Raw genomic sequence first — 24,367 nt, 5'->3', positions numbered from 1 at the left:
TTTATCCAAGTTAGGAAAAAAGGATTAGACTTCAAATTAAGACAGTCATTTATGACATAAGATGTGGCTTCAATAAAAGTACATATAATTTTTTGTGCACAATTTTATATTTCTGATATTTCTCTTGATCCCAACCAACCCTAACCACAAATTATAGATATCAGTAACACTAAAAATTACATTAAAATTATATCTACTGATTGGTGCAATCAGTTGGTTTAAAAGAGACGGTCTTTCTGTCTAAATCAAATCCAATCAAAATGTTAGATTGAGCAAAATTGCCAAATATATACTCTCCATCAGTAGTGCCTGCCATTGCAAAGCAAAATACCCCATCTTTCGGTGGAATGAAGGTTTGTATTGGCATCAATTGCACATCTGCCCCCTCAAAATGAGCGGTCAAGATTGGCCCTTCTAAATTTGTCTCATGTCTGTAACAAAGTTGTGTGCCTAAATCCGGGTCATCGTCAATTGGTATCAGGTTACTCTGTACTTTCAGTTCCTCTACCAAACGGCCATAAAATTCTTGTGGTATATATGTTGCTGGTGTACCTGAATCAATCATTATATTCCCCTTGGAAAGTGTCTCGGAAGAATTAAATGTAATAAATGTGTCTCCAACACTTATGCCTTCGAGTGTGACTAAATAAGAAGTTTGACCTTCCTCAGAGACCAAAGGAGTTGTAACTACTCCTTCACCTGAAACATCACTGTCTTCACCAAAACTGATTGATCCTGAAGTGTGTGTATCTGTATGGAAAGGAACCAGGCACTGGGAGAATCTCTTGCTCCCATAAAGTGTGCCGATTTGTGAAACAAGTGACAGAGGCCCTCCACCCATTCCAATGATTCCCATATCGTTTTCATTGAAAGTTCCTGAGTTGCTGTGTCCGCACCCGAATATAATGTCTCCGACAACAACAGGGTTGTCGTCTGTAGAACCAAAGGTGATTGTTTCCCTTGCAAGCACCCCATTTGTTACTGATGAATCTGCATAACTATAACTATAAGCACATATCTTTTGAGGAGAGCAGGAGTAACCAAAGAATGAACACTGCTCTGAATCACATGGAATAGGACTATAAGTTTTGGACCTTAGTGGCTCGAACATCGGACTTTTCTGCTGATAACATCCGCGACAAGGTGCGCATTGTGCCCACACTAGGTCACTTCCAGTGTCAACCAAACCATATATGTCCACCGGTGGTGATCCCAATGTGACCTTCATGAGATAGTCACCATTGTTGGATGTCACTCTAGTGTGAGGACCTTTCTGGACAAGTGATTTCCTAGGTCCTTGGTAAAATGAGCGAGGTTTGTTTCTATGGTATTTATCCAATTTGTAGAAGGGAGAATTGGGTGAGTTCTTATGGATTAGTTTAAAACTGAACCCTGTGTTGTAAGCTTCAATTGGTGTTTGAAATAAGAACATACACAGAACAAAAAGGAATAAATGGAAGCAGATAATGTTGGCCATGGAATTTAGCAAGGGATAAGGTCATGTGAGAACTGAGAAGTATATGAAATTATGTCCTACATATATATAATATATATAGCCGCAGCATGTGAGTGTTGAATTTGACAGGTTAGTCACAGGACATAAACAATATCAGCATGTGAATGATTTTCTGTCTGATACACAAAATTCAGAGAATGTTATTCCCTTCCTTTATACTTTCAATAAGAAAAGGGTTCAAATACCTTTCAATACACTATAGGGATAGCTCCATAGAACAAGTCCCGTGTTAATTGCCTTTCAAAGATCTCCAACTTACAACAGCATTGTTGAAAAAACTGAGGAAACGTCATTTACACTATAAAGTAACAGGAAATAACAACAAAGTTGTTAATAGTAAATGGATTTGTATATGGAAGATACATAAAGTCAAAGTTAGAAATACCAACCAAACCAAAACAACAAAAATATACCTAAGATGTGTTTTTTTTCTTTCTAAAATATAATAACTTCTCATTCTAACTAAGAACATGAAAAGTGAAGATGCAGTACTGTCTTTTATTTACCCTTTTTTTTTCCTACCCCACTGAAATGACATTTTTACCCTCAATATGCGCCCAAGTATCCCGGCTTGGAAGCAAGTTGGTCAATCTTGTAAGTAGACTTTCCTTTTCCTATACAGCTAGTAGGCGGAAAAATTTACTTGCCTGCGGCTTGAGGTTTTTGTGTATCCTGACCTGAGGCCTATCATTGAGTCGATAGTGGGACATTTGATTTATTTTACATGGAGTTGGACTGTTTTTCACATGAATGATTCTAGAAATCAAATTATTTACTCTTTTTTAGGTCAAATCAAGAATCAACATTACAAATTTGCAATCATAATAAAAACAACATATTTAAAAAAGTAGCATGAATTGTTTATGGGTGAGGTTCCTCTCCGGTAAAATTTCGTGGGAGAGAATCCCCTCCCATTATTTATGTGGTTTGGTAATACATTTCCTATTTCTTTACCTAATTCAAGTTTCTAAAGTAATCAAAGGTAGGTCATTGTTGGCTTCTATTTCTTTGTCTATTCGTTTATCATAGTCCTTTTCTTATATAAATTAAATTGGGTATTCTCTGCACGTAACTACAAATAAGCGACAAACTTTTCACTTCTATCATAGTCATTTTCTTATATAAATTGGGTATTCTCTGCACGTAAGTACATAAACTAATCTCTCAATTGTAAGACACAAATAAGCGATAAGTTTTCCCTAGGAGTTTTATCTCTGCTGCATGTGCAAATCAATGATCGAACTCAGAACATTGGTTGAGGTGAAAAAGATTTACATAATCACATCGCTCTTGAGTTAGTCAAAAGCTATTCAGATTTTCTTTTAAAACGTTATACATTAATTACCAAAAGAAAAAGTTCTACATTTGGCTACTATACTATGATTCATTAGGATTTAGCACTACAATAAACAAGAACGTTTAGCTCACCAAAACCATAATGTGACACAATGTTTTGACGTTTTTTCTCCAACATGATAATGCATAAGACATTATTAGACACTGTATATGATTCACGGATGAACAAAGTCCGTGAATGATTTGGCATACACTATACAATCAAAAATTACTCCTATAATAATAATATAATGTTAGTGAACAAAGCCTCAAATACACATGGAATACGTTATTTTGATTTTCTTTCTCCCCTCTACGGTCAGGATCTTGTTTTGTTGGTGAAATTTGAACCTTCAAAATTGAATGTTAATGTTATATATCCTCTTTAATTAATCTTAAGCCATAATTTATTATTGAAAAGTTGTTATACAAATACATGGCTTAAATTTGATTAGACTCTAATGTTTGATGCAATCCGTTGGCTTGAAAGATACTACTTGTTTTTCTAGATCAAATCCAATTAAGTAATTTGATTGCGCAAAATTACCATAAATTCCACGATCACTACTAGTATTATTGGTTAATGCCAAGCAGAAAACACCGTCTTTTGGTGGAATGAAGATTTGGGTTGGCGTTAAAAGTACATCTGCATCTTCAAAATGGAATGTTAGTGTTGGCCCATCAAGATTATTTTTTGTACGATAACAAAGTTGAGTACCAATACTAGGATCATCTGAAATAGGTTTCAATGGAACCCTATTTCTGACTTCAGTAACCACACTATCATATAGTTTTTGTGGTAATATAGTTGGTGGTGTTCCTGAATCAACCAACATGTTACCCTTTATAATAGGCTCTAGAGAAGAAATATTAAAGGGTAAATATGTATTTTCCACACTAATACCTAATAATGTAACTAAATATGGTGTTGGATCATGTTCAGGAATAACCATAGGTGTAGTAACCACACCATCTCCTAATAGTTCACTCCCTTTACCAAAACTCATTTTGCTTGAAATGCTAACATCAGTGTTAAATGGAACCAAACATTGTGACATTTTTTTACCTCCAAATAAAGGGCCTATTTGAGAAACAAGTGACAATGGTCCTCTTCCAAGACCAACTATACCCATCTCATGATCATTAAAACCACCTGTGTTGTTATGTCCACAACCAAAAAAAAAACCTTGAAGGGAAACATCTTTTCTTGTATTCGATGTTAAGGTAATTGTTTCTTGTGCAAGAACGCCATGTGTTGTGGAACTATCTCCATAACCATAAGTGTAATTGCAACGCTTCTCAATAGAACACCCGCGTGTTTCAAGTTTGTTACACGCGGGTGAATCACATGAGATATTTTTGTAAGTGGAAGATTTTATAGGATCGAACATAGGATTGATTTGTTTGTAGCAACCAAAACAAGGTACACATTGGACCCATATAAGGTCACTTCCTGTGTCAGCAATACCTAATATTTGTATTGGTGGAGTTCCAATATACAACTCCATGAGATATTGACCTTGCATATATAGATGCTTGTACAATATTGTCATTTTGGGCTTCAATGGATGAAAAATGTAAAATATGGAACAATAGAAAAATGATGGCTAAGTATGTATAAAATGATTGTGGAAAAATCATGTTATCTTATTCTCTATACGTGATAGAAGAGAAAGAGATTTTCAACATGAATTAATTTGGACAAAGCAAAGCAATGAGGTTTTTATATATGGTCAATATTTTTGTTGTTGTGTGCATTGATGACCTAACCAAATGTATAAATTGTTATAATAGTTTTTTTGTTGACTAAAAGATTGCTATAATATGTGTCAAAAAATAAATAAAGATTGTTATAATAGTTTTATTGTTTTTAGTAAAAATAAAATAAAATAGTTTTGTTGTTTCAACATTGAAATATAAAATTTGATCAAAAACAACATTGAAATATAAAAATACCATGTGTGAATATATCTATTTCATTAATATTTGTTATATTTATTTTTCATTAATATTTGTTACTATAAAATTAATCATTATTTTCCTTTTTATTTTTTTGACCAGAATAATTGTTTCCGATTGTAGAATATTTGGTTAGATTTGTACCAAAAAAAAAAGGATAAAAATCAAGAATATTTTTTTGATGACTTTGCTTATCATGTGTTATGACCAAAAAAGGTAACTACATATAATATCCGACACGCCTCAAATAGACTTACCTTCGATGAAAAAAATTCCATGATAATTTATATATACTATGAAATTAATATATCTTACTATATTTTTAAAAATAAATAAATTGTAAAACGAAGAAAAAATCAAGAATTTGTTTCCATGATAATTTATATAGGGGTTTTCTAACTTAGACCCTAGTTAGGTTTAAGTTAGCAAGGTGCACCTTTTTAACTGGACTAAAATACCCATTCTTTTTAATTAATTAACCAAAATACCCATTAATAGACGCGGATCCAGTGTCGCGCGCGTACCGAAGGACCATGGTTACAGACCGTTGATTTCCATCAGACAGCCAAGATCTGATCTCATCAAGACTGTCTGATCAATCAGACAGCCCAGATCATCCTGATCCATCAGATTCCAGCGCGTGCGCCACACTGGATTACACCCTGGAGAGAGAAAAATTTGCTTTTTAAAAGTAGGACACGTGTCACACAATGGTTGGCTGGACGTAATTTTTGTTCATTTAATACTTTGAACTCAATTATTTCGTTGTAAATTAATTTTTTATTTTTTTATTTTTTTATTTTTATACCAAAATTCATAATTTTTTTTTTTCTACAAATAGAGACTTGGTTCGTTTGATTTGAACACCGAAAAAAAAATACAATTTTTCACTACCTTAATCTCATTTTTTGTCTACTAAATACGTTACTTGTGTGTTGTAATTTAACACGCACCACTCAACCAACTCACTGAAACCATTATACCAGGAAAATAATAGATAATATTCTGGAACTTTTGGTATATTTTATGAAATTTTTGGAGACCTGAAACTATTTTTAGTTAATTAAATGAGATAAAACGGTAATTAAAAACTAATGTTTGCTTCTGAAACCATTTTACTGGTAGAATGGTTGCACATAGTTGTATTCTGAAACCATTTTACTGGTAGAATGGTTTCAATGAGTAATTTATTAATTATGTTTTCTTCTGAAACCATTTATCTGGTACAATGGTTTCAGAGAGTTGTAATCTGAAACCATTTTGCTGGTAGAATGATTTCAGTAAGTTGATTATTAGTTATTTGCTTCTGAAACCATTTAGCTTGTAGAATGGTTGCACATAGTTGTACTCTGAAACTATTTTACTGGTAGAATGATTTCAGTGAGTAATTTATTAATTGTGTTTGCTTCTGAAACCATTTTGCTGGTAGAATGGTTTCAGTAAGTTGATTCTTAGTTATTTGCTTCTGAAACCATTTAGCTGGTAGAATGGTTTCAGAGATTTGTACTCTGAAACCATTTTCCTGGTAGAATGGTTTCAGTGAGTTGATGTAAGGTAGTGAAAAATGAGATTAAGGTAGTGAAAAATTGGGTTTTTTTTTTCTGTGTCCAAATCAAACGAACCAAGTCTCTATTTGTAGAGAAAAAAAAATTATGAATTTTGGTATAAAAATAAAAAATAAAAAATTAATTTACAACGAAATAATTGAGTTCAAAGTATTAAATGGAAAAAAATCACGCCCAGCCAATCAGACAGCGACACGTGTCCTGCTTTTAAAAAGTAGATTATTCTCTCTCCAGGGTGTAATCCAGTGTGGTGCACGCGCTGGAATCTGATGGATTCGGATGATCTGGGCTGTCTGATTGATCAGACAGTCTTGATGAGATCAGAGCTTGGCTGTCTGATGGAAATCAACGGTCTGTAACCATGGTCCTGCGGTACGCGCGCGACACTGGATCCGCCTCCATTGATGGTAATTTGGTTAATTAATTAAAAAGAATGGGTATTTTGGTCCAACTGAAAAGGTGCACCTTGCTAACTTAGACCCAACTGGGTCTAAGTTAGCAGCCCCCGTATATAGGGTTGGGAACAGGCCAGGCCAGGCCTTGACAGGCCTGAGCCTGGCCTACGATTTTTTTTCAGGCCTGAGCCTGGCCTGTGGCCTATCAAATGTTATTTTTTTTGGCCTGGCCTTGTAGCCTGTTTAAAAGCCTGTGTTACATTAAAGCTTCTCTATATAGTTTTTTTAAATAGGCTAAACAGGCCTTCAAAAGTTCACATTTAAATTTTTATAATTTCTACAACATTAAGAAAAAGCTAATAATATGATTAACACAATAATTAAAAACTAATAAAATAACAAATACGATTACGAAAAGTCGCAATAATTAAAAGCTAATAATATTTATATAAATAATATTTTTTTATAAGATATAAATAATAATATTATATAAATAATAATTATTATAAACAGGCCGGCCTATCAGGCTTCGTAGGCCTTTTTAGAAGCCTAAGCCTGACCTATTTATGTAAACAGGCCGTTTTCAAAGCCTAAGCCTGACATTTTTAATAACCAGGCCAGGCCAGGCTTATACAGGCCAGGCCGAAGGCCCCTGTAGGCCGCCTGGCCTATTCCCAACCCTACCCATATATACTATGAAATTAATATCTCTTACTATATTTTTTAAAATAAATAAATTGTAAAACGAAGAAAAAATCAAGAATTTGAAGACTAAAATATGTTCAATTTTTTCCTTCTGATAACACCATTTTAGTATCCTAGTAGTTACATCCTAAACCCTATATGAAATTAAATTCTCAAAACCAAACCATTTGACCCATTTTTATTTTCATGTTTTTCTCCCATTCTTTTAATTCCTCTTCACTTTCTCTATATAATTAAATAGAATTTTCACACATAAAAAGTTTTATGGATTGCACAAAGAGACATAGAGGAAGGGAAAATTTTGATGCTTCATTTCGAATTCTGTTTTCCACTTTCCATCACCACCCCCTTATCAACACAATCTTCATCTCAAAACTTATTTGCAAAACCCACAAGTTATAGAGGAGAAATAAAAAAGAAAAAATGGAAAAGTTGTTACATAATAAAATGTAAAAAAGTTGTTAAATATTATTCTCTTTAGTCTTAAACCATATAATTCATATCATTGAAACAACATCAAACAAATTACAAATAGTATAAAAAGCTCATATAATGATAAATCACTTGAATTTTTCTGGACTCTAATGTTTGGTGCAATCTGTTGGCTTGAAAGAGACCACTTGTTTTTCCAGATCAAATCCAATTAAATAATTTGACTGTGCAAAATTACCATAAATGCTTGGATCATTACCACTATTTTTAGCTAATGCCAAGCAAAAAACACCGTCTTTTGGTGGAATGAAGATTTGGACCGGCGTTAAAGTTACATTTGCACCTTCAAAATGAAACGTTAGTGTTGGCCCATTAAGATTATTTTGTGTACGATAACAAAGTTGATCACCAATACTAGGATCGTCCAAAATAGGTTTCAATGAAACCCTATTTCTAACTTCAGTAGCCACTCTATCATACAATGCTTGCGGTAAATAAGTCGGTGGTGTCCCTGAATCAATCATAATGTTACCCTTTGCAATATTAGTATCAAAGGGCAAAAATGTCTCTTCCACACTAATGCCTAGTAATGTAACAGAATATTGTATGTCTTGTTCCGTAGAAACCAGAGGTGTAGTAACCACATCAACCCCTAATACTTCACTCCCTTTTCCAAAACTCATTTTGCTTGAAATGCTAATATCAGTATGGAATGGAACTAAACATTGAGAAAACTTTTTTCCTCCAGATAAAGGACCTAATTGAGAAATGAGTGACATTGGTCCATTTCCGAGACCAATGATACCCATCTCATGATCATTAAAATTCCCAGTGTCGTTATGTCCGCAACCAAAAAGAATTTTTGGAACGCCAACCGATTTTCCTGTGTTTGATGTTAAGGTAATTGTTTCTTGTGCAAGAAGGCCATTTGTTACTGAATTATCTGCATAGCCGTAGTTGTAATTGCAAATATTCTCGGGAGAACACCCATGTGAGTAAAGTTGTTGACACAAAGGCGAATCACATGAGATATTATTGTAAGTAGAAGATTTTAGAGGATCGAACATGGGATTAATTTGTTCGTAACACCCAGGGCATGGTACACATTGGACCCATACAAGGTCACTTCCTGTGTCTACCTCCGCCAATATTTTTATCGGCGGAGTTCCAATATACAACTCCATAAGATACTGACCAAGGTAGGCCTTTGTAGGTGCTTGTACACCATTTGTAATAATATTGTTAGGCCTTTTTCGAATCAGGTTGACGGTGAATCCGTCATTCTGAGCTTCAATGTATGAAAAGTGAAAAAGATTGAACAATAGAGAAATGATGGTTAAGTATGTATAAAATGATTTTGAAAAAACCATATTGTCTTGTTCTCTATATGTGATAGAACAGGAAGAGATTTTCAATAAAATTAGAATTTTGGACTGAGCAATATGGTTTTTATATAAGCTCAATAAATGTTTCCTTGTTAAAATTAGCAAATTAATCAGATACGCTTTTAAGGGGATATATGATCTAATATATATGAGCATAGTTATTACTTAAAAAAAAAGTTGTTACCAAAAAAAAAATGTTACTATATAGTTTTTATTTTCTAAAATCTTGTTTTGAATAATGAATTAATGATTAATAATGGTATTACTATATAGTTTTTATTTTCTAAAATCTTCATTATAAAAAAAATTCCTTTTTCGTGTTTTCACCAGAATAATTATTTCCATTTTTTTTAAAATAAATTTCCAATTATATAATATTTGGTTGAATTTCACAATCATATTCTCCCTCTAGTCCTTAATATAAGAGGAATCTAATATATATGAGCATAGTTATTACTTAAAAAAAAAGTTGTTACCAAAAAAAAAATTGTTACTATATAGTTTTTATTTTCTAAAATCTTGTTTTGAATAATGAATTAATTAATGATTAATAATGGTATTACTATATAGTTTTTATTTTCTAAAATCTTCATTATAAAAAAAAATTTCCTTTTTCGTGTTTTGACCAGAATAATTATTTTCATTTTTTTAAAATAAATTTCCAATTATATAATATTTGGTTGAATTTCACAATCATATTCTCCCTCCGGTCCTTAATATAAGAGGAAGTTTGCTTTTTAGATTCATTAAAAATTTAATGTATCTAGCTTGTAATATAACTAGATATATTATATTTTCGATGGATCTTAAAAGTAAAATTCTTTTTATATTAAGAACTGGAGGGAGTATTATTAGATTATTAGATGACTTAAAATATATAAGCATTCATCCCGACAAAAAAAAAAAAGTACTCATTTTATCAATAAAAAAACTAGGTGTAATTACTTTCATAATTTCAAATAAATATTATTTTATTATATTTTATTCTATATTTTCTATGAGTTTAAAGAATATGCACATACAATGTAAAATGAGATTATACAGACGTCTAATAACATTCCATTATTCCATGTCATTATCACCACACCAACACCACTTGTACAAGCCATTTGTTCTCCACCATACATACACCATTTTCTTCATATCACCACGTTTGACATATCCTTACCCCCGTTCTAGTCGGTGGCCCATCTCATCACCACCACCCCCATAATTTCTAGTCACCACTAAACATATTAAATTCACCGTAAGAATCATTAATGAGGAAATGAAATGGCGAGTTTGAGGAAGATTAATTCTCATGGATTGTGATGAGTGATGATTTCAGAGAAACAATGATGGAAGAAGATGAAAGTGAAGGATCGAGCTATTAAGCATAACTGAGTTTTGATTTGCGCAAAGAACTAGATGACTTCGATGATGAAATCTGAAACAGTTACGTTGGTGATAGACTTTGGGTACAGTGCCTCATGGTAGAGAAGGTAACATGCAAGACACGTTAACACTCTAATACTCAAGTTAGTATGTGATCAGTGTGGAGCGAAAGTGAAAAGCAATTGAACTGTGTACCTTGGCGTCAAAGTTTGTCTTTATATATGGGGAGATGTTCTTAATCGTCTGTGCCCGCTGGAAACAATTGTCATTAGGGGTGACGATGGGCATTAAGATGAATCTAACGGTCATGCGGGCGTGTAAGGATGCGTATTCGCTGCAGGAGATATACAATAGTTGTTATATTCGTCATTGTTGGCTTGCATGAGAAGCCTCATTGAAGGAAAGAATTGGGCTAGATCTGGAGCGATTGGGCAACATGTATTAGGTCTTGGCCCGGTCCAGAACAAGTTTCAATTATCAAGTTGAACCGAGTTGCTCGTGAGCTTTAAACAAGTTGAGTTCAAACTGGAAAAAAAGTATGTGGCAAACTAAAATCGAATTTTGAGCTGATCAATATTTTATCAAGTCGTGGCAAATTTGACTAAGTTTAATTCAGCTCGACTCATTTTCAACCTACATATAAATCTAAAGGTTCTCAATTTGTTATTGCCAACTAGAATCATAGAGAACTACAAGGCTGAAAATGAAAATACTTTCTTGGCTTCGACCAATAAAGCCCATTTCATATGCATATAGAACTGAGCTAGCTGGATTGGGCTCGGACAGCTAACATAATTGAAGGAGCTTTACTTTTGCCACCTTATTAATTCTGTCGCGCGCTTTATGAATTTATCAAAATATCTTCGTCCGCTATTTAAGTAGCGGACGGTATTTTTCAAAATAATTCATTTTTATAACGTCCGTTACTTAAGTAACAAAAGGGTAGCATGGGAAAATCGTAGGGCGCGCGAGTAACCGGTTGGACGGCAAATGTAAAGCTCTAATTTCATCTTAAATGTGGATGAGTGAAATGTCTGGGGTTCGAACTCCGACTCCTACATAATATATGCGATGTCCCTGCCAACTGAACTAAATTCACAAAGACTGATCAACATATTTAACTTAATTTAATGTTTTAAACAATCTATTTTCTTTTAGCAAATTCATCGAATATTATATTTGAAGTTATAAAGTTTTTATTGTGAAATTGATGTTAACACTTCATATTTTTTTTTATACACTCAAATTTATTATTCAACTCACTTTTACATGAATGTATCCAAATATAAATTGTAGCCTTTTTTTAAGCAAAGGAAATATATATTAAATAAAACAAAAAGATACAAATATTGGGGGACATTAAACCTGACCCAAGTAAAAGAAATACATTGTGATAAATCAAAACAATCCTAAAACAATCATAACAAACGTTCACTCTTCTCAAGCGCAATCCAGCGAACCTAGCACAATCCTAAATCCAAATATAAATTATCTTACATTCAACTCAATTTTAATCAGAATCAATTATACAAAATTAATTTGTCTAAATTCAGAACCAAACATACACAATGTCGGGTTATATCACAATTTTTAAGCAAAAGTTTATTATTTAATGGTCAATCAATAGAATAACTTAATTTGTAAGAGATTTAGATTTCTTAAGTTTTTTTTTTTTTTTATAATCATTTAGATTTCTTAAGTGATGGTTAGAGATTTTTCATTTTTCTATAGAATTAATTAATCACACTTAAATAGAGAGGTAGAAATGTATTAAAAAAGTTTTAAAACAAATACTACTATTCACATATCAAAACGATAATTTAATGACCAATTGATAGAGTTAATAATTTTTAAAAACTCATTAATTTTTTTGTGCTGATCATGGTGTTAGTCATGCACTTTGCATGCCCAACCAATGAGGTAATGTAAATTTCAATGGGACATAGGAAGGAATATTCCGAATTTCATTCCCGTGTTCAAAACGCGTGTTCCTTGAGTTTTTATTTTTTTAATACTCCAGTTCAAACATAATTTGAAAAATAAAAAAAATAACAGAACCTTGAATTTGAATATACTTTTGACGAATATTTTCTGAAAGAATGATTAAAATGTGCTGATCTTTTTTTAATAATATGTATTGATTTTTCTTTTGTTCAGTTAAGTTTAAGAAATACTCTATCCATCCCAAAATATAAGTAAAAATTGGTCAATAAAAGTGGATGTATTTGATCTAAATCTTTAACTAAATACATCAAGTTTTTTCAACCCACTTTTACTTATATTTTGAGACGGAAGAAATATGTAATCCTCGTTTGTTTTAGTGTTGTAAAACTAAGTTAGAAGTTTATCTCTCAAAACGAGACTTTAAGCTAGGCAGGTGTTTTAGCTAGTAAGATCATGTTAGTGTCACACAATAAACCAAATAAATATTTTATGCAATTTATCCCTTTATCTTTTTGTTTTACTTTATATTTATGCATTTATTATCCGAATAGCTCGAAAACACCTAAAATTTGTACTTAATACATTTTGGAAGAGGTAACAAAAAAATCCAAAAATGAGGGACAAATTTCCTTCATTAGTGTAATCACTTGAAATAAAATCACCTCGTTGTCATGCCTATTTTTCAAGTTATTGTGGAATTTATTAATTTAATAGAAATGCATTGTTGATAAAAATTCAATGACAATTCAATATATTACCACAAAATCCATTTAAAACCTAAAAGTCATGCTAATAAGTGTTTCCAGAATTTATGTCAAGGGAAAAAAAATTGAGTAGAAAATATTCTATTTTAAATATTCTATCAAATACTACTTTCGTCCCTAATTATAAGACTCTGTTTGACCACTGCATGTACGCCAATACACAATTTTGATCACTAATATCTTTAATTGTCTATTAGTAAAAATTATAAAAATTTAATATTTTGAAAGTACTCATCAAAACAAATTGAACAAGATTTTATATGCTACTACCTCTGTCCCAAAACAATGGTCCTTTACGCATACCAATGCATAATTTAAATCATTAATATATTTAGTTTTCTTTCATGAAAATTATAAAAATTTAATATTGTGAAAATATTCATTGAGACAAATTAAACAAGATCTTATTTGATAATATTTGTCTTTATACATTAGGAAAAAAAATACGGTAAAAAATAAATGTCAACAATCAACAGGGACAATTGTTTTTGGACGGAGGGAGTAATATTTACATTTATATATTATTAAAAAAATACAGTCAAAACAAAGTAAATAAATAATACATTTTTGTCAAACAGTATCTTATAATTAAGGTCTTAAAAATGTAGTACTTATTTTTATTGAGTAAAAAAAATAGTTATTTTTATTGATTGTCCGTGTTAAATATACATAATTAATGAGTACATTTTTTAAATATATATATTTGACGCAATTTGTTTTTGTCAATATACTTTTTTAGGTCCTAAATATAAAAGAAAGTTTGTTTTTATTTTTTTATACAAAAGTTTACTTTTTTAGATTTATTAAAAATCTAATGTATTTAATATATATTATCTATTAGATACATTAGATTCTTAATGAATTTAAAAATTAAATATTCTCTTATATTTAGGATCGAAGAATATTATACTATTTCTTCTAGATACATTATAAAAATGATGTATTTAGACTATAACATTGTCTATATACATCAATTCAACAATGAATCTCGAAACATGTAACCAAAGAATCTAGAAACTAAATTTTGTCTTATATATAAGAGAGGAGGAAATACTTGTTTAAGTCATCATCTATTAATATTTTTTTTTTGTCTTAGATGAAGTGATAATCCTCTTAAATTAAACTCATATAATTGTGAGATTCCAGGTTCGAACCCTAGTCACGACGTCCGACCTAACAATTTCATTATTTTTTACTAGTTGAGCTAGGACTTATGGAACTCATTTATTAATTTTTTAAATATAGATAAAAAAATTAATTAGAAAATAAAAAAAATCAGTTAAGAAAAATAGTTGAGTCAAGAATTGCCAAAATAGTTACTTTACCAAAGAAAATGATTGGCTGGTTGTCGATTTATTTTACCAAATTATCCACATCTGTTACAAGTAAGAGTCATTGAGTCAAAACAAAGAAAGAAAGAAAGAAAATCCGTTAGCTAGAAGTAACGGCGTGGGTAAAGAAATTAGAAATGAACAACGTGACGTTAACGAAGACTGTTAGTTCTGTTAAATCGTACGTGTTAGGTACGAAAAAAACAAACGGAAAATTGCGCACCATCTTTTCATTTCATTCATCACACACAGTACTGTCACCTCTACCTTCCCACTATTCCTCCTAACCAATTTTGTGTATAAATATATCCATTCACAAATCACAACTACTCATTTTTCATCACACAAAAACAAATCTCTATTCTCTCTCTCTCTCTTTTTCTCTCTCTGTTTCTTCATCTTCTTCTCTTCGTTGATATCATTGTATGGCAGCCAATTCGAATGTCCGATCGATCACTGGCTTCGGAAAGCAACTCATCAACCAGATCTGGAGGAATAACTCTGCATCTCCTCCTCTTTCACTTGCATCTAGGTATCATTTCAATTTCCCTTAATTTACTCTGTTTTTGCTAATTTTGTTGTTTATTGTTAGTAATTAATATTGTGCTACTATAAATTGAACTCTAATTGAATACTTTTGCTAATTAATGAAGCTGTTATTTCAATCTATGAAGAATTTACTGTGATCTGTTCGGTTTAATTAGTTTGATATTGTTTATGGAGTTAATTTGTGATTAGTGAAGATTTTTCTTGTTTAGTAGTACTAGTTCGTTGCGATATTAGTGCATGATTTTCGGAGATCACTATGCGATTTTGTAATATTCCGATTCGCGTTCATTTCTAGGGGGAAATTCTCCAAACAGTGTGAATTCGAGTTGTGGAGATTATAGATTTTCTAGAAAGATTCTTTCGTAATTGAGTAGTACTACTACGAGTACCTTTGTTATTATATTTGATTCCTTTTTTGCTGAAAAAATTGAGCTCTAGGTTGAACGTTGAAAACAATATTCCGTTAATTTGTTTATTAGCTTCACTGGATTTCCTTACCGGAACTTTTTCCTTTTTCGTATACTCCTCTTTTTCTGTGAAGCACGGAGACAATTTAAGAAAATGACACAATTCAATGTAATTATAAATGTCGTGTAGGTGTCTGATAGTGTTTGACATCTGTATCTGACTGATATTGAGAGATGCCTAATTCGAGAAATGTCCTTGCTTCAATACTTTTTTCTTGGTGCCGTTCTTTTTTTTTGTGATCTTTCTTTCCTAACCTTATCTGATTCCTCTTTAACCTTTTTCTTTTCACTGACATCATGGCTAGTGTGTAGCATTGCCTTTCTGATTTTGGATGCTTTCACTTTGTTTTTTTTTATATAGTTTATTATTTTATGAATAATTAATGCTCATAAGTCATACTAGTATCCTTCAATCTTGGAGCATCTGCATAGGAATTAACTTTCCAATCAATAAAAATCGATGTATCTATTTTATATTTTGAATCAGATACATTAATTTTTTTTTTTATCTAATTTTAATTTTATATATTTACAATGGGAAGGAATACTTTTCCGATGAAATGTTGTAGTCATCCTTTGCATTATTAAGCAACAAGTAAAATGAATAAATAAAAGGTACTATGCTCCTTGATTGCTTTTTATCTTATTGATAATGTACGTCAAAGTTTGATTTGACAACGGCAAATACCATCCCTTGCTTCCTTTGTCGGAGACGAAAGAGAGGGATTTGGGTATCTTTTTTCCTACTCATCCATCCAACTTAACCCACCATGTCACTTTCCATAGTATATGACCCTTTGTACCCTGGCAGTGGGAACCGGTTGTATTCAATCAAGGCTATTATGCTTTTCATATTACTGTTCCAAATTTGACCTTTTTTCAAAAAAGTCTATAATTTTCATTTCGGTCCTTAATTATAATTATAAGTAAATATTAATTTTTTAGATATATTCCGTATTAAATAACTGTGTATGATGTGTTGTTTTTTTTGTTAAATAGTTTAGTGACTAAAAATTTCACTCTTAACTAAGAAAAAAAGTTTGAGTTGTGTGTATGATCTATTTTTTAATTTGAGTTTAAACTTTTTTTGGTCAAGTAGTTAACTACCTGATTTGTCAAAAAATCCTTGGTTAATGAATAAGAATTTCTTTTTATATACAAAATAAAAAATTCTTCAAAAAAAAAATTGACCGCATTTTTTTTTCTTGCAAGCGATTTAGTTCACAATCACAAAGTTAAATGTCAATTTTTTTTTAGGCAAATGCTAAATAGTGCCCTCGAGGTACTCTTTAAGCCCTTAAATAGTAAGTTTTTTATAGAATTTTTATGAAAATGCGTAAAGTCAACGCATTGAAAATTTATAAGACTTTTTTTTTATTACAGCTAAATGTCAATTTTTGACCTCACTTAGTCAACATGGATAAAAAATCTTATTGGTAGACAGCCGTTATTTTCTTATTTGGCCTGAGAGTTTTGCCAACGTGGAAATTATGTATACTATTATGGATAAGACCTATACATGCGGGGTCCAAGTTATTTCCTTTATTGCTTTTTAGCTACACATGGGATGGGACTATGGGAATTTGTTTTTATCTGATCAGAATTTTTTATGGTCCGTTTGTTTGAGTATAAAGAAAATGAGAGAAAATAAAATTACGAAAATTATTGAATGAATTTAGACACATTTTAGTCCAAGTTCATTCATTGATTTTCGTAATTTTATTTCTTCATATTTCTTTTCACTCAACCAAACAAATCCTTACGAATCAACAAAACTCTCTTCGTGCTGCTGTTTGTTAGAGGTTTTTTTAGTAATTTTTCTAAGATTGAAAAATATACTATGGCTCTAGCCTCTAAGCCCATCCAACGAGTGTAGACTATGCTCTATATTCAACTTTGAACTATATTCAACTTTGAAGTTTTAAAAAATTAAATTCAAATTTTGGTAAAAAAAATTTAAATTCAAATGTTTTCCCTTATTTTGGGTCTATTCTGAATGATTTTTCTCTTATAATAACTCCAATCTTTGAAATTGGTTTCGTGTAAAATAAGTAAAGTGATGAAACTAAATATTGTTAGTTCAAAAATCTATATTTGATATTATTGACTTTATATTTTAAAGTAAGTTATTAAGAGTGAATCTCAAATATTGGTACAGGCATATGTTTACACCGTAGCTTTTTATTTTACACTTTAGTTACATATATACAATTTTAATGGACAGATCTATACTTTTCTCAAAATTTGTAATTATAACTATAAAAGGTTTTTTTAAGTAAGGTAAACTCGTACGAGAAACACCTAAATTTTGTAGTTATTTGTATTTATAAATTGTAAACATACATTGAATAGCTTATATATGTTATTTAAAAGTGATATGCTTATTCTGGAATATATACAATTTTATTTCTTTTTGAACATCTTTAGAATACATATTCGTGTGATCAATTAATTTTTGAATGGCTAGCTTTAATGGAGGCACAATGTCCATCAAAGGTGCCATAAGTTGTTTGCCAATGTACATGAAATAAGTAAATTATTAGTAGGATTATTAGTATATATTAAAATCAAATATGTTCATTGACCAAATTAATAACAGTAATGGTACCAGTGCCCGCCCTGTTTGTTTTATTTGTTTACTTGCATGCATCAAAGCACTCCAAAGACGCGTGTTCCATGCTCTCAATAAACTTGTAGCATTCAACCCTTGGAGTTTGAAAATTCATTTACCTAAATGAAACTCCACCAGTTGGTTATGGCCATAAGCTATTTTAAAATTATTTATCTTGTTTCAATCAAATGTATGGGGATGGTGGGATGGGCCGGTGGGGATAAGGTGGTCACGGCGGTGTGATATGCTTGCATTGTAAGTTTTATTAACAATCACATTTTCATCTAGATAAGGTGTTGTTTAAGACGTATCTCTCTCTATCTTTTTCTTATAGTTACATTACATGTGTGCGAATAATGTCATATATGGGATGAAAGGTAAGACTTTCTTATCCATGTGTATTTATTAAGATTTTTAAATAAGTTTGTTTTTAAAAATTATGATATATAAAAACATTTCTTTTTATATATAGATAAAGCATATTTGTTTCAAACTGTTAAAAAGAATATGTAGAATAATATATATTTAAAACCTTAATTGTCGTTTTTGTCCAAAAAATAGAAGTTAATTGACTTAATATTTTAATTGGTAATTATATATTAAAAAAATTAAACTTCGTGTTATTCGTTCTAAATCGATGGGCCAGGAAAGATGAGAGCGTGGAAAATGCGGGCAGAATTTTTAATTGCGAAAAGTTGGTGGACCGGTGGGTGGTCCAAATCCAAACCTTATTAAGGTCATATATACCCATCACGTGATCACTAATCTTTGCCTTGACAACTAACCATCTTATCTGTATATGCCATGTTGCGGATGACTCATTTATTATTCATACCCAGCCGTTAACAGTATTGTTTATCATGTGATGATCTCTAAGTCAAAGATGATTTGTTTTTTATAAACCAAAAAAAAAAAAAAGATGATTTGTTTTTTGATGCAGTACACGGTTTAATATAATTTTTATTTGATTGGGAAAAAATAAAAAAATTTAAGGTTATTTTTTTTATTTTTTTTTAGACTTTTAAGGTTATTCCTTTTGTTTAAATTGATTAACATTATGATATAAAATCACTGTGATTGGTCAATTTTGTCTAGTAATAAGGCTTGAGTATAGTGAAGTCTTAGTTTAAACCTAGTTATTTCCATTTTACACTAATGTTCCCATTATTCTTATTGTATATAGTATTAAACTTTCAAAATGTTTCAATGATGATATAATAATTTATTGAAAACAATATCCTAATGTTGATGAAATTTTATTGGAATACAGGAGGGCAGCATACAGTTCAGTGTATGACAAGAACGCTGATGATCATATCCGCTCTGAGCCAGTCCCTGATGATGTGATCCAGTCAACTCAATCCACCAAATACTGGGCTCCACACCCACACACTGGTGTATTTGGGCCCCCAGGAGAGCATTCCACTGATGCAAGTGCTGCTGCTGCAAGTTCAGTGCTGGAGGAAAAGGCTTGGTTTCGTCCCTCCAGTCTTGAGGACTTGGAGAAGCCCCACCCTACTCACCCTCAATAGTTTACTACTATCCCTTTCCTTTAGAACATAATATATCATATGTATATGTGTGCGTATAAATAAGGGCAGTACTTGTGACCGGCCGAGTTGAAGTGGTTGTGTGTGGTAATTATAGCTTGTGTATATTTTGTGCTGAACTTCAAAGTGTGCACAGACTGCACTGCAGCCTGCAGGTTTATGCTTGTTGAAGAGTGTGGAACCAGAGCTTTTGTTATACATAAATAGCTAGACATGAACTGCGTTCATATGCATGTAAGCTTCTTGTTTCTGTTTTCATGCAGCTTTAATATTAGACCTATGGTTGTGCTAGCTTATTCTGTTGGCTCTTTAATTTTCTTCTTAGCAGTAGCACTAGAGAGAATTCTAATTCGTGTTTTTAAAATAGCCAAAGTTAGTGGATGACGATCGACTCAACACCTTATATCTTATATCTCCCAATTCCCAAGTTCTTTACCCAATACCAGGAAACTATCTTATTATGACATGAAAAATAGAGGTACTAAAAGCAAAAAGTTGTTTCAAAATAAATTGTTTTATTGTTGGATTTGAACAAAACAAACATAAAATCAAATATTTTAATAAAAAAAATCAAAATTAAAATAAAGAAATTGGATTGAATTACATCTCAAATTCAATATTGGGATTTTATACTCTACCCAGTACATTCCCATTCCTAGGAAACACCAACTCCAGTAAAAATGTCAATAGTTAAATTTATTCAAACGATCAAAAAACTAAAAGAGAATGCTCACAAAATTGTTAGTCAAGTGAGAGTGATGGGAACAAAAGAGGGGAACTTTGATGACTCAGCCTCTGATAGGGGTGGCATAGGTCTCCTTGAGCTTCTTTGATGGTGCTAAAGGTGCTAGTGGAGGATGGAATATTTGAGGTAGAAATGGTCGGGTTGGCAGAGCTACCGGTGTTGTTGGGAGGTGACGACGAAGGTATGGTAGCAACCAAATTGTCAAGCAATGTTGTTCAGAGGTGATGAGTAAGGCATGCATTTGGGGCGACAAAGAAGTTCATGGTGTAAAAACTTGAATGGAGGGAGTGACGAGGGAGGATTGGATAATTTATTATTTACACACAATATTCAAACAAATGTTCACACATGTGCCCCCTTTTCTGGAATTTGTTGTTTGTAGTGATTTAAGGAGTGAGTTAATATAGTATAGTTTCAAACTTTCAATCGGCCAACATTAACAACAACACATGCCTTCCAGTGTTTTGCATAGTGGTGGTTTCCAATTTCAATCCTACAAAATCATTTAATTACTTTGGCCTTGGCAAAATAATTGGTGAACCTCCGCCGCTGATCTCGTTAAACAAAACTGGTTAACTACAAGGCAAATGAAAATGGCACCTTTAATATGAGCTGAACACCACCCATGAAAAGGATATATGATCATAACACAACAACATTCAGGTAACAAGCTATACTTTATTAAAGACTAATCAGACAGGTTTACATACAGACATGAAACTTGTGTGAATCTTCACGTTTCGTTGATGTTGAAGATCTGAAAATGCACGTATCTATTAGATTATTGCTTGTTCCTCTCTTCATCATCACCATCTATGACATCATTCAAGCGTTGTTGGTGTTCTAAAGGCCTTTGAGAATCTTCCCAACCCCTAATGTCTCTTGATTGTTCTTCGGCAGATAGTAGGTTTTTATTTTCATCCTTGCTTCCCTAAATCACAATTTACAACAATCGAGATCCATGAAATCTAACTGATGGACAGAAATACACATCATGCACTACTTTAAGTTAACTTTAAGTTAACACAGTGAGAAAAGTACCTTAGACATTTCTTGATGCCGATTCAAATGGTTTTTCTTCTTCGTACTTGATGACTGCTGACCCAGTACGTTCCTAAATAGTTGAAACCCCTGAATATCTCCATTTCTTAAGCTTGCTTCCAGCTGCAATGTACATTATTCCAACATTACCAAGAGTTCCAAAACAATAAAAGCTTCACTTCAAAAGGATTGGTCTTAGACAAACAGCTTGATACTTAATATTTTCAAGTCTCATGATCAAGCAGTAAGAATTTTTTTGTTTCTTTCAGTTAAGCAATACATCAGCTAATCATATACCAACTAGGATCGGTCATCTCAGAGACCAAATATAGTCGATTTTTTGCGCGAACATGTGCAAATATCTTTTTTCCGGAGTTGGATGCCATCAAAGACTGTGGATCTCAAATTACTATTGACCTTCGGTCATATGTTGAAGAATTTAGTCAGGTTGTTAAGATTTAGATTTTGGTTTGTTAACGCTATATTGTCGGATGAAAGTTTTATATGTATCTTTAGTGAGTATTTAGCTATCTCCATCTCTTGTATTGTTGCTATTTTAACATATGAATGAATGAATTTTATTGTAAAAAAAAAAAAAAGAATACATCAGCTAATCAAAGTTCAAAAGTAGAAAATACCAATACTTGTAAATGAGCATAGCAAGGGAAATGTAACTACAAAAACAGTGTGATAAGCTAAGCTTAAACCTGAATGTGAACAATGCAGAAGAGAATGCTAGCAACTGGCAACCAGCTATCCTCGGGCGAAATTGATAGATTTGACCTGAAAGTGAATCAATACATCACATGTCACAAATACAAGTAAAAACCCATTTATTTACACATTAAATTCAAATACTCTTCGGGTGAAGGCAAGAAGAAACTTGGCCTATTATTCTTCAGTCATCACGCATAAAATGAAAGGTATAAAAACTTGAACTTATACTAGAATGTAGTAATAAAAAAGTAACTTGGCTTTTTTGGCACATAAATGAAAATCTCGGATTCCATGCAGTAAAAAAATCTTACTGTCACACAGTCGGAAGAATATGCACACTTCACGATGGCTGCACTCATCATAAATTTGTCAAATCAATTTTTATCGTACAAATTTGTGAACAATCATGATCACAATTCACAATTGCAATCAAAAGCAATTGAAGGGAATCCATTTCCATAAATGAAAAGGATCTCCCAAGAAAACTAGCACCAAACAAACACAATGAGATATAGATTTTTACAGCTAATGTCCCAAATGTTTCATTAACCAAATAGGAAAACAAAATTCAGTTTACAATGCAATCCAAACAAACACAAAAAAACAGTTAAGGAATCAAATCACCAGTCCACATCAGCATGGGATAAGTAGGACAAAAAAGATCAAACACTGAGACTGCAATTGTAAGAAAAATGAAAGCAGATAATAAAGGTACATCAAAATGCAGACACAATATATGACATTGTATGTGTTAATCTCCATCTCTACCTCTCTTACTAGTACCTGTTAATCTCTATGAAGCACAGACACTCCTCGGATTTGGCATGTCCGGGTGTCAGACACCGACACTTATAATTCATTGAATTGTGTCATTTTCTCAAATTATTATCGGTGCCGACGTGTCAGTTATCAGTGTCGACGTGTTAGTGTCATGTCCGTGTCTTACTTCATAGTTTTTTTTTATCTTCTGTATTTTAAAAAAAATTGATCATTTCTCATAAAAAAAATTGAAAGATTTTTAATCTTCCGAGTACAAAGCAATAGATAAATCAAGTGATAGTGTCTGACATAAAAAAATTGATCATTTCTCATAAAGAATAGAAATACTACCTGAGGTAAGGAGCCAAATAAACAAGTGAGTAAACAGCATAACGTCGATTACCAGTATCAAGCCAAGCAAAAACCCAACTCTACAATTAATCAAATAATCAACAAAAATTCAAACTTGTTGCAAAAGGGTAAGTGAATATGAACAACAAATTGCAAAAAAAAAAAACTTTTACTTACAAGCCAATTAAAATAAGGTATGAAACTCATTATCCCCATAACTGCCAACCTTGTATCAGTTGAAGTGATTGCAGATTCTTCCTCTTCTTCGGTGGCGACAGGTACTGGAAAAACTAATGAAGTGAGCATACAAGCACCGATTGCGGCGGCGAACGGTGCATCATCGGCGAATACTGCTTTGCAGGAACTTTGTCTATGATCGCTTTTGAATTTGAAGTTGGGTTTGTGTTTGATTACGAAGGAGGAAGGTGAATTGGTGAGAAATGGTTTGAATTTGAAACAAGGGCGTGAATCGAAGAGGATCATAGTTGAAGAACAAGAACAAGAATTCATGGGTATGAGGTACGAGGTTTTTGTGTCTTACTAGTTTTGAGCTCAATTTGATTTGATTGAAGTGAGTCAAAGTAGAGACAAAAGGCACCGAAAATTTGTTCTTTGGAAAACCAAACGTAGAATACACAAATACTGGTCACAGTACACTTAACAGTATACTCACTCTGTCCCAAAAAGAATGACCCATTTTGAATATATGCACTATTCATATATATTGTTTTGACCATATTTTTCTACTAATAAATAAAAATAAATATTAACATATAAGATGTTGTTAGATTCGTCTCGATGAGTATTTTCAAAATATCAATTTTTTATAATTTTTACTATTATACAATTAAAAATATTAGTCACCAAAGTTA

General features: G+C 31.9%; 4 protein-coding genes and 1 pseudogene across 4 annotated transcripts; 1 reads left to right on the top strand and 4 right to left on the bottom strand.

The window, feature by feature from the left end:
• On the bottom strand, positions 1 to 1,934 carry LOC123905987 (aspartic proteinase CDR1-like). Its single transcript, XM_045955813.1, has one exon. It carries the CDS (start codon positions 1,475 to 1,477, stop codon positions 194 to 196), a length of 1,284 nt encoding a protein of 427 aa, XP_045811769.1. The 5' UTR covers positions 1,478 to 1,934; the 3' UTR covers positions 1 to 193.
• A 1,375-nt stretch (positions 1,935 to 3,309) lies between these two features.
• LOC123904731 lies at positions 3,310 to 4,510 on the bottom strand (annotated as a pseudogene).
• A 3,546-nt stretch (positions 4,511 to 8,056) lies between these two features.
• On the bottom strand, positions 8,057 to 9,295 carry LOC123904730 (aspartic proteinase CDR1-like). The gene has a single exon (XM_045954356.1). It carries the CDS (start codon positions 9,275 to 9,277, stop codon positions 8,057 to 8,059), a length of 1,221 nt encoding a protein of 406 aa, XP_045810312.1. The 5' UTR covers positions 9,278 to 9,295.
• A 5,620-nt stretch (positions 9,296 to 14,915) lies between these two features.
• LOC123905985 (late embryogenesis abundant protein At5g17165-like) lies at positions 14,916 to 20,173 on the top strand. The gene is made up of 2 exons (XM_045955807.1): positions 14,916 to 15,237; positions 19,603 to 20,173. Exons 1-2 carry the CDS (start codon positions 15,131 to 15,133, stop codon positions 19,862 to 19,864), a joined length of 369 nt encoding a protein of 122 aa, XP_045811763.1. The 5' UTR covers positions 14,916 to 15,130; the 3' UTR covers positions 19,865 to 20,173.
• A 1,062-nt stretch (positions 20,174 to 21,235) lies between these two features.
• LOC123905983 lies at positions 21,236 to 24,143 on the bottom strand. The gene is made up of 5 exons (XM_045955806.1): positions 23,673 to 24,143; positions 23,496 to 23,575; positions 22,376 to 22,451; positions 21,669 to 21,791; positions 21,236 to 21,558 (listed from the first exon to the last, which is right to left on the bottom strand). The coding sequence occupies exons 1-5, from the start codon at positions 24,003 to 24,005 to the stop codon at positions 21,409 to 21,411; spliced, it is 762 nt and encodes a 253-aa protein (XP_045811762.1). The 5' UTR covers positions 24,006 to 24,143; the 3' UTR covers positions 21,236 to 21,408.
• Positions 24,144 to 24,367: the final 224 nt, after the last annotated feature.

Source organism: Trifolium pratense, linkage group LG2 (assembly GCF_020283565.1).
Source record: "Trifolium pratense cultivar HEN17-A07 linkage group LG2, ARS_RC_1.1, whole genome shotgun sequence".
Lineage (NCBI taxonomy): Eukaryota > Viridiplantae > Streptophyta > Magnoliopsida > Fabales > Fabaceae > Trifolium > Trifolium pratense.
The sequence above is the reverse complement of the archived record's forward strand: the minus strand, read 5'-3'. Positions and strand labels throughout refer to the sequence as shown.